The 11,642-nt window shown below is 34.8% G+C and overlaps 1 protein-coding gene across 3 annotated transcripts in view; it reads right to left on the reverse strand.

Moving 5' to 3' along the window:
- LOC107004743 (probable glutamate carboxypeptidase AMP1) overlaps window positions 1-10,616 on the reverse strand; it is a 23,002-nt gene extending 12,386 nt beyond the window's left edge. For all 3 annotated transcript variants that reach the window (XM_015203077.2, XM_015203078.2, XM_015203075.2), the window contains exons 1-4: window positions 9,557-10,616; window positions 1,336-1,578; window positions 661-813; window positions 498-566 (exon numbers count right to left, since the gene is read on the reverse strand). In XM_015203077.2, the coding sequence (XP_015058563.1) occupies window positions 498-566; window positions 661-813; window positions 1,336-1,578; window positions 9,557-10,468 (1,377 nt within the window). In that variant the 5' untranslated portion in view covers window positions 10,469-10,616. The remainder of the gene's footprint in view (window positions 1-497; window positions 567-660; window positions 814-1,335; window positions 1,579-9,556) is intronic.
- Between the last annotated feature and the right edge of the window lie 1,026 nt (window positions 10,617-11,642).

An 11,642-nucleotide genomic window follows, 5' to 3' on the forward strand; every position in this document is an offset into this window, starting at 1 on the left:
GGGGCACCTTACAGGAATGGTAAATACTGACACAAGGTATGATGATTTTATGAGTCGATGCATTATACTTATATAAGTTTTATCTCATATGCAACAACTCTCAGAATAAATATTGAAATAACAACTTGTACGCAAAACCCAAAAGAAAATATGAATTTTCCTTTTTCTGTTTTCTTTGATTAGCTTCGAAGTTCTATTTTTGGTAATAACATACAGTCATATGTGCATAAAATTCTGCATCCAAAACAAACCTTTAGATATACAGGTAATCTTGACCATTTTCTTTTATAAAATTCTAATTGATCGGGAAGTATCTTCTTAGTTCTATTTTATGGTAAATAGATTATCTTTTTCAACTAAATCTCAGTATTCAGTATTCCTATTTGATAGATATGACGAGACAAATTCTTCTGTAACGCAGTATACACTACACCTATAATTTGCTTGATGAAAGATTGTGTAAAGAAATAAAGAAAAACAGCGCATGAGAAACTTACCTTGATACCTCTATCAGCAGCTGTCCATCTTTCATAAAGAGTCTTGCCCTCTGAGTCTGGATCATTAATCTTATCCAGCAAATCAAATACAATTAGCTAAAACATCAGATTAAAAGGCATCATTGTCTAAAACTTCCACTGACTGATAGCATACCAAGCTTACCTTCTTGGTGATTTCAGTAAGCAGATTGTCAAACTGAGGAGTCGTACTGGGAAAAAACCCAGGGCCTTGAACTGCACAATCCACATTTAGATAGGCCACAGATTTAGATCCAAGGTTGATAAGATTCTGCTCAACCCATTCAGTTGATCCAATCTGAATTCATGAAGAGAGAACAAGATGAGCGCAAAACAAAAGTAAAGATCATTAAAATAACCCAGGTAGCTTTGAGGAAGCAATCTAATATTACATTAGCCCAGAATCAGGTTCCAGAATATCTGTGATGGGCTATTATTCTGCACTCTCTCTGTTAAATAGAGTCCAAGCCATAAAACATGCATAAAGGCCTATAAACTATAGCCACTCAAAAAACTACATGCATAAAGGCCTATAAACTATAGCCACTCAAAAAACTTTCTTACTTAATCGTCAACCCTACCAGTTTAATCATCCAGCCAGATTCACAGGTCGCGTCCACATAATATTCATGTTCAATAGCAGAACAAGAAAAGATTACAGAGAATCACAAGTCTATTTTTTGAATTAGCATACATATTTCCAAAAAGGGGGTAAACAAGTTGGACAGAATAATCTCTCAGTCAATTCAGATATTGCACATGATCCTACCAACAGACAGCAGAACATGCTGGTGACTTCTGGAGATAGAACATTACCTACCATCCCAAACTCTTCCGCATCCCAACTGCAGAGAATGATTGTTCTCCGAGGATTCCAACCCAAACGCATGAGAAGAGCATATCTACGAGCAATGTCAAGCAGGGCAGCGGTTCCACTATTGGGGTCAACTGCTCCATAAGTCCATGCATCTCTATGGTTTCCAAGAAGTACAAAACGATCAGGCTCTTGTGATCCCCGTATCACAGCAAAAACATTATGAACTGTTGCCATCTTTTTCTCACCCTGGAATCAGAAATAATGCAGAAACACTTCAATAAATTTCTGAGCTAACCTGCTTCTGAGCCAATCCGTATGTATACCATTTTGGTCGGTTAACTTTAGTCGTTAAATTGAAAAGAATCAATTAAAGCTAATGGTTACATAAATTCACACGCTGCAGATTTAGGTAATATATCTTGAGAGAATTAGCAGGTGAAAATTGCAAAAGATCTATTTTTTTGATGATACTGATGAACTGCATATCTCTTCAAAGATTGCATTAAACAACTGAGACCAGGAGATGTTCAATAAGAGAAAGTTCCTTTGACCATTATGACTTTCCTAATATGTATTTGACTCATGCATGATTGTCTTAGTGGAGCCTTAAGAATGCCATTTAAAATGAGATCTAAATAAGCATTGTGTGACAATGGAGAAATAACTATCATGAGCAACTTTTGCTTTCTATTAACCAAAGAACATATTTAACCTTTTAAGCACTTAATAACATTCATGGAAATGTTAAATCTTTGAGAAATCACATAATTTTGAGCTTGGCAATAAATATTTTTTTTGATAACCATGGTCTCGGGGACAGCTGGAGTATACCTCGACTAATTCCATGGGGTACCTACTATCTTCCACCAGCACAAGTACCGGGTAAGTCTATCAACTAAGGCTTGGACATAGATGAAACCACTTAGTCTTTTTGCCTCTGCTAGTAATTGAACCAGAGACCTCATCGTTCTCAACCCACTGAATCCACCACTAAGCTACAGTTGCAAACTTAGCAATAACTATTATGACCATTCGTATTGATATTGGAAGTAGTAGCAGTGAGACAATAGTTAGAAGCAATTCTAACAAGTAACTCGCTCCTAGCAAAATCTGACAATGAATCATCCACTTCTTTTGGTAAGAAAGATACTCCTTGGCATAATTGAAAACTATTATGACCAAATTTGAACAAAAACATGTTTTAAAACAAGAATTGGAATCCATGCTATTTAAATGAATAAAAGCATGAACTCCTTGAGAAATGTTAACTTATATAAAGTATAAAGTGGGTCCTACTATACCTAGTTAGTACATGACATTGGAAAAGCACTAAAAATGCTCCGTGAAAGATATTTTCACTGAGAAAAAGGTTGATACATTCTAGGTTAGCTTCGAAAAAAAGTGACACGGCTTGTTTGGAAAGAGTGTTAACAGTAAGTTAGTTCCGTAAGAGAATACATAATTACCCCCTCCAACTATGACATTATTTTCATACACACACTTCAATTAGGTGGGTGTCCTAAATTCTAATACCCCCTTATTCTTGTTCAAGATGAGTTTATTGCCCCATTATGACCCCATGTGACAGTGAGTGTACTTCACTCGAACGTGAGATAAGCAAAATTAAGATTTTTTTAATTTTTTGAGCATCTGTTACATTGAAAATATTTTTTTGTTACTTTATTTATTTTAATTTATTTTTCAATTCTGTTTCCTCTTATCTTCTTCATCAAACTCTTCACCCATTTTCATTTTTCCAGTATCTTCTTGCTTCTCTTTTTTCTCTCATCTTCTTTCTCCTCCTTTATTCAACCTCTTTTTCCTAGAGCCTATAACCCCATAATAGTTCTTGTTAGGATCGAGAACTCGGGTAGTGCAGAATTTAGCCAAACAATGTTATAATGACAATAATAAAGACGATAGTAAGTTGATAATAACAAAAAAAGCAAATACAGAAGACACAAATTGACGTGGTTCAATCAGTGTGACCTAGTCCACTGGTGGAGAGGATCAATTTCACTATATCAACAAGGATACAAAATTAGAGTAATTACTCTAATTAATCCCAAATACCCCAAGAAAATAATCTCACAATATCACTCCAAAGAAAGGGTTCACACAAGTATTTTCCTTTACTCTAAAGGAAACAACAAAGAAAGAGAGCAATGAAATGTTTTCATGAGCTTCATGGCGTGGTACAACTAATGGCCAATTTCCTTACTTATAGTAATGAAATGCACTTGTTGAGAAGATACAAACATCAACATTTCAGTGTAAATATATCAACTTTTATATGGCTGCCAAATCTCAACTTTTACGATTGCCAAATCTCAATATTTACGGCTGCCAAATCTCAACATTTATGGCTGCCAAATCTTTGACAAAAGAAAGAAAAAAGACCGTACAAATCTAAGTCAAAATAACAAAGGCCACATTACAAATCTCTACCTTGGCCTGAGTTTGGCGAATAAAGTAAATCTGCTCCATCCTCTCCGCAAAAGTTAAAATGGGCTAAATTATTCTTCATAAATGGCAATAAAGCTTGAACTTGCTGACTGGATGAGACTTCATGAACATGTCCGCAGGGCTGTCCCTAGCGTTAATCTTCTAAACAAAGACCTTTCCTTCAGCAATGGTTTCTCGGATGAAGTGATGCTTGATATCAATATGCTTCGTTCTCTCATGATACATGTGGTGATCCTCTATGTTATACCCCAGAAAAGAGTCTTCTAGTTCTGATAACATGAATAAGAAGCTTGGCATTCCTTCTAAGCCAAACTCATCAACGATGGACCGAAATACAGTTGACACTCCTGAAATTGAAGCTCCAGAAGTTAAGTTAGAAGTTGTGACTTCTAATGTTGAACCAAACGAGTATTCCATAGCTACATACAGACCAAGGTGGAGATTCGTAATGTTGTGGCCTTCTTTATTTTGTCTTAGATTCTGGAAGGTTCATACCATGATCAAGAAAGTTGTTTTTCTTCCTCTTGACAAAAGATTTGGCAGCAATAGATGTTGAGATTTGCTAGTCATAAATGTTAAGACTTGACAGCCATAACAATTGAGATTTGGCAGCCATAGAAGTTGATAAATTTACATGGAAATGTTGAAGTTTGTAGCTTCTATTAACATCATTGATGACATCCACAAGTGCATTTTCATCCCCATCAATAGGAAAGTCGTCCATTAGTTGTAACACACCTTGAAACATATGAAAACATTTAATTGCTCTCTTTCTTTATTATTCCTTTAGATTAAAGGAAAACAATAGTGAAAGAAAGGAGTGATCTTGTGAGGTTATTCTCTTGGGGTATTTGGGATTTGTTAGAATATGAATATGTATATACAATCTCACTTAGAATGGGAATAGGAATATAGATAGGAATAGGAATAGGAATAGGAATAGAAATAGTATAATATCCTACTTGGTGAAGGATTGTATTGCAGTGTCTATAAATAAGGTTTCAATGTAAAGTTACCAATTTCAAAAAAAATAAAATAATAAGGTTCCAGTGTAATAATGTATATACACAATTCAACAACGTTCTTTTCCTATATTTCTCACCTAGTATCACAGTCTACGATCTTGGTATTGGTAGAGAATCAAGGAGCCTCCGATGTCGGTGGGCCACTATTAACCATATGTGCCACCCGCCTTGCCAACATTATGTTAGCAAAAGTTGAGTTATCGTGTTTCTTTTTGGTGGCAATTTTCTCATATCTAATTTGTGCAACACTCTGCCATCTTTCGATGACTACTTTCTCATATTTGATTGCGTAGCCGTAGCATCGTGACATATTTCCAATGAGTACTTTCACATATCTGATTTGCATAGTATTGTTCATCTCTCTAGACTACTTCTCATATTTAATTTGCATAGTACCGTAGATTTTTTCAAACTAATTTCTCATGTCTGAGTTGCATAGCACTGTATGTATGTCTTTACATTTTTACGGTGACTCCTAAAATTTGATTTGTGTAGTTCCATGCACCTTTCATGGGACTCCATAATTCTTTTTTGCAGAGGATCGTGCCATCATTCTGACTCTGTGCATCTTTCCTGTGACCCCTTAAATCTTATTTGAATAGATCGTGCCACCATTTTGACCCTACTCATATAATTTCTCTTTTTCAGTAGGGTTGTGTCGTCAATCCAATCTTATCCATATAATTCTCTTTCTCAATAGGGTCGTCCCATCATCTGACCCTACCTACCCATATAATTTTATTCCTCAAATTGTGACCACTTTCAAACATCAAATCTATTTATCCGACACATGAGCATGTTCCGTCCAGCTTTACGGTGACTTTCTTGTTTAAGATTTACTTTTGCCCAAAAAATAGTTATAAGTAGATATTTGGGCTGTATTAAAGTGATATTTTCTCTCCCGTGGCTAAAATAGCATATGCCCGCCTTAATCTATCTATGGTTGTCGTTCTCCATTGGTAATCAGTTGGACATTAAGAATGTTTTTCTCCATGGTGATCTTGAGGAAGAAGTCTATATGGAGCAACCATCTTATTTTGTTGCTCAAGGAGAGTCTAGTAGACTTGTATGTCGATTGTGTAAGTCACTTTATGGTCTGAAATAGTCTTCTCAAGCTTGGCTTGGAAAGTTCAACACTGTAATTCAGGATTTTATCACTCTGTGTTATATTGATATTATGCTTCAAATTTAATACTTCATTCGAAGATGAAGCACATTGAGATTAACTAACATTATGCATCAAATCAATATTTCATGAGAAGAATAAGCACATTGAAGTTGACGGTCAATTTTGTGAAGTCGAGTGATCAACTGTCAGATATCTCAACAAGCTATCCTCGTATTAATTGCATTTGTAACAAGCTAGGTACATATGACTTGTATTCACCAGCTTGAGGGGGAGTGTTAGAATAGAAATATATACACAATCCTACTTAGAATAATAATAGGAATAGGAATAGTATATAATATTCTACTTGGTAAAGAATTGTATTGTGGTGTCTATAAATAGGGTATCTATGTAATAATGTAGAAACACAATTCAATAGTATTTTTATCTTATATTTCTCACATGATTAATTAAAGTATTTATTCTAATATCGTACTCTCTTCTGCACCCTTGTTGATATAGTGAAATTGCTCATCTCCGCTTGTGGACTAAGACACACTGACAAAACCACGTTTAATTTGTATTTTCTTTGTTTGTTTTACTTTCGTTATTATCAACTTGCTATTGTCTTTATTATTGTCATTATAACATAGTTTTGCCAAAATTCCATGCTACCCGAGTTCTCGATCCTAACGATTCTTTGTCTACTATTTTTTCTTGTAATTTTGTTATGAATTTATTATCCATCATTTTTTTATTAAGAGAATTACAAATCTCCAATTTAATAGTGATTCCCTTCATCATAATAATTGTTATGATTTTAATTTTCAATCTAACGGTGATTTTCAATCTTGCAATAGTGATTTCCTTCATCATAATAAAATTTTCAATCTCGAATTTTTTCGGTATCGGTATTTCGATTTTCGGTTCGATATTCGGTGTACATTTTTGTATTTTCGGTATTTCGGTTCGATTTTCGGTATATAATTTTTTGTTTTTCGGTATTTCGGTTTAAACCGAAATATATTATATTGTAATATATATTTATATTATATTAATTATTTATGTTAAATAATTTTTTTAAAAAAAAAAAGAAAAAAAACTGAAAAGTAAAAGCTACTTTATACTTTTTTTTAACTTTTAGTCTTTTGTAATTTTACTTTATACTTTATAGAAACCCCCACAACACCTAGTGACCTAGAAGGCTAGACCTAGAGACTCTAATCTGAAAATAATTCTTCTTCTTCATTATTCCAAGTTCCATATTTCCATTAGACCATTCTTCCTTTCAAGTTTTCCTTATTTCATTTTTTTGGTCCGTTTTCCTCAATTTTCCGGCCGTTTTCTGGCAAACAGCACAGCTGCAAAGGCGGCAGCAGACTTTCGAGTTCCAACGGTAGGCCCATTAAAAAACCGAATTAAAAAAAAAACCGAATTAATAAAAAACGAACCGAAATAATAAAAACCAAACTGAACCGAAATATTTCGGTTCGGTATTCGGTACACATTTTACAAGAACCAAAAACCGAAAAACCGAAATAAAAAAACCCTAAACCGAACCGAAATACCGAATGCCCACCCCTAAATCTAGTGGCTTACAGTGAAATATATGTAATGTTCTAGAAAATCAGATATCGTTCTGCTCAGTCTTCCTTTCAATTAATCAAGAAGACACGGGAAAAGCTAAGCGCTGATGGATGTGTAGCATTTAAGTTATTCATGCAAGTATCTTGTTTGTACAGACTACATTCTTAATATGATATATGATGATTTGAGGTATCAAATCTCTGAAATCTAAATCTCCGAGATTTGAATACTTCTACTTCTAAAGCTGAGTGATACATTTTATACTTAAGCTGCCTCATCACATCAGATCACAGTTATTTTATCGTTGCTTCATGAATATAGGCCTAGAATCAGGTATAGCTGAATACCAAGCTCATGTCGACCCTTTATAAATTAAGAGATGTGTATGAATCACACACATATTATGTGACCAGTACAACTAGGATAAGAATTCAAAAACGCTAAAACTCTCCTAAATTAGCCATCATGTTTACGAACACCATCAAGCAACTAAAATATATCGGAAACTTTATATGTAGTTTTAGACAACTTAAAGGATCCAAACTCTAGAAACTCGTGTTCTGTTTTCTAAAGTCAACCTTGGATCAGCTTGACAAGCCAGCTAATGTTTGACAACAATGAGCAACCAAATGATAGTATTTGTGGAGAAATGCAAAATCATATGGACACAATTCTCATTTTGTATCTTGAATAATTGGATCATTAGTTTTAGTGATAAAAGGAAACATAGCAAACACTGATATACACAATTACCTACAGTATTTTTGTTTGGCCTATTAAAAGAAGGTTATATCCTCTCTTTTTTATGTAGCTAGTGAACCAAAAATTCTATTATATTCAGGACACAGTGAAAATTATCAAGTCCAGCTTGCAGCTGGTCAATGCCACTGAATTGCATGCATTATGTTACACCTTGTCAAAGAATAATTCATGAATAGATACTTGGCAGGAATTTTTACTGCTCAACTCAACTTTCATCCTGCTTTTGAAAAAATGGAAGAAGGCAAACTTGAACAGGAAGAACCTAAAAAAAGAAGTTAATAGATATGTTTACACAGGATAGCATCCATATGTTAAAATGTAATCTGCTCTCCTTGAACATAATGTGTTCAATGTCTTTTTGATTATGTAAAACACCACTTCTTTTTTTTTTTAAACGTAGTGTTTGTGAGACTTTCTATATTTTAACATCATGAGCACACCTTATGATAAATCAGCAGAAATAGACTTGCTATATTTGCTAATTGTAAAAGCCCGTTTTGAGAATACTTACCATTGCATGCGCAAATGTCAAAACCTTGATGACTCGATCAACCATAAACGGTCATAGGTATGCATCTTATTTTTGTTTTTTGATTGGTAAATGGTATTGTATAAAACAGCAGCAAAACTGCTGACAAGTATTTACAGAGGGAAGCCTCATTACAACTTGTGTAATAAACTCAAAAAGTCAACCCTGACCTAAAGTTAATCATCTTTACGCCAACCAATCTACGTAAATATTCAGGTTCATCTTTCTATTACTAGACAGCCCAGATCCTCCAACATCCCTTTTCCCCTATCAGCTACCTCCCGATAGATAAGCATAACTTTAAGGTGAGACTGAACTGTCCTACTCAAACTGACCTACCACCCCACAATCAAGAATGGCATAAGCCAATACCACCCACCCCACATTCAAGATGTTTCTTAATGTCAACTATCCTTTCATTACTTCACCAAAATGATGCTTGGGCAATATTTGGAAATGCAATCTTTCTTTACCAAAAGCAGACATGAGAACAAAGAAGTAATCTTTACCATCATCTATCAAGTAATTCACCAAAATTAACAACTTACAACTTTTGGAAAACCCAAAAACTTTAATAAATAGAACTGCATCCATCTCATTTTACTAGAAAATAGAGAAGTTGAAGACTTTCTACATACTTCCAAATAATAGTAGTCATTATCAACGTATAGACAAAATAAATGAAGACATTCAACACAAGATATTGAAAGAAAAAAAAAATGAACATAACAAGAGGGGTGAACTAACCTGGTAGGTAAAGTTGATCATAATGGGTCCAGGTCCAAGTCTTCCACTAGTACTACATCTCATACTCTTTCTCCATTCATAAGGCATCTCAGGTCCCTCAAGTGATTTCAATATAATCTCAGCTGACTTCATTGATATAGGCAATGAATGTATACTAGGAAACCTTTGCATCACCAAAGGGTCATCCATTCTCAACTTCTCCCCATTCTCAACCCCACCCCATCCCGGACTTAATGGGTCCCCTAAACCATTCATCACTGTCCCTCTTTCAACCCCATTTTCAAACTCACCCTCCGTAAACATCAACACCGCTTTCACCCCTCTCGCCGCCGCCTTCTCCACCATCTCATTCCTCGATAACCCACCACCCCTCCTCACAATCCCAACACACCCTTTAACCTTCACCCCACTCGCACCAAGGGCAATATAGTCCTTTTCCCTCCCATAATTCAAAAAACACGGCTCACCATACGCCGACCCAGATGGCGAATAAGCATGATAAGGCTTCACAACGCCGCTAGAAGAAAAACCCGGCTCAACCAAACCTAAAGAAAGCACCGACCCATTTGGGAAATGGATAATAACTGAAGAAAACAAAGGGTATGATAGAAGAACAGAGTAATTAGCAACATGGGTTTGAAGATTTAAGGATTGAAAATGAGACTTAACGTAAAGAGCTGTATGAAGTGAAGGGGCTGTACCAGCAAGATGAGGGTGGAGAGTGAGGTGACGAAGGTAGGTAGCGAGGGTGTAGTTAGTAGCGGAAGTGATGAAAGAATTGAAGTAAAAAAGGGAAGTTGGTCTTGAGTGTTGGTAATAGTTGAGAGTTGTAAAGAAAGCTAGAATGAAGAGCATGGAGAGGAAACTCCATGTTTTGATAGAAAAATGGAGATTTGAGCACAGATGAAGCATGTTTGTTGTATGATTTTCAGATGAATGAATGAATGATAAATTGTGTATACAAATAATTCACAACTTCACATCATCTTTGTTTTGTTTGTTTGTTTATAAGTAACTGATGAGTTTGAGTGGAGTTTTTTGCTTTGCTTTTTTTGGGTTGAAACGAAGAGAATATATTCTCACATGGGTCCCATTTATGTAATTTGGCCTCATATGAGTCTTAAATGGGGACAACAATGGGGAGGGTTGGGGGTGAAGTGAGGAAGCTCAGAATCTTAATCCGCAAAATTTTTAATTTAATTAGCTTCGCTATATTTGAAGAAATATTTTTTTGTTTTAATCCACTCAACACTATATTCACTAGACTTTTTCCATTTTGTCCATATTAAGTTTATCTTCATTTTGTTAACACATTTTTAATTTCTTTATCTGCATAACAGAAGATTTTTATATTACTTTTTTGATCATAAGGTCATTAAAGCAATAGCTTGGACCTTAAATTTTTCGAGGCTCCTAATTTTTCCCATATAGATATGTTTATAATTATGATAAAAACTTTTTGGTAGAAATATAATAGTAGTAATTGTTTACTTTATTAATATGGAGGTCATTGTAATAATTAAGAAATAAAATACTTTTAATTTAATTGTAGCATCATTTATTACATGGCTACTTATTTTGTTTACTTATTTATATCGTACTTATCATGAATCCACATTACTATTTTTATATTTACCTTTTTTATTTTCCTTTTCAGCTGACTTAAATTTTCACATCTATTTTAATTTTCCCAAAGATTCATCAGTAGAAGGTTATTGTTAGAATTGGGCTTAGTGTGGTTGCATGGTTATGTGGGCAGTGTTCCGATAGTGCGGATAACCATTGTATGGTTCAGGATGGGAGGAATATCTCTAATGGCTAAAGGTGTTGGTTTGGAGTATTCAGTTGAGAATTTGACTTATGAGTTATTCAACATCCTCTTTTGTTGGTAAGTCGCTTCGTTGTATGGTATTGGTTCATCTCAGATTAGTCAGTTGCGTTCAGTTGAGTTGGGTGTGGTTAAATGGAAGTTAGTATCAAAAGGAGGAGTTGGTTGGCTACTAGTTGTGAACTTTGGAGCGATAAGGTGAATTTGAGAATTTTGTCTCGGCCTGAGTTCTGGGTTGGTGTTTCCCAACTCAAGAGG

This window comes from Solanum pennellii, chromosome 11 (assembly GCF_001406875.1).
Source record: "Solanum pennellii chromosome 11, SPENNV200".
Classification (NCBI taxonomy): domain Eukaryota; kingdom Viridiplantae; phylum Streptophyta; class Magnoliopsida; order Solanales; family Solanaceae; genus Solanum; species Solanum pennellii.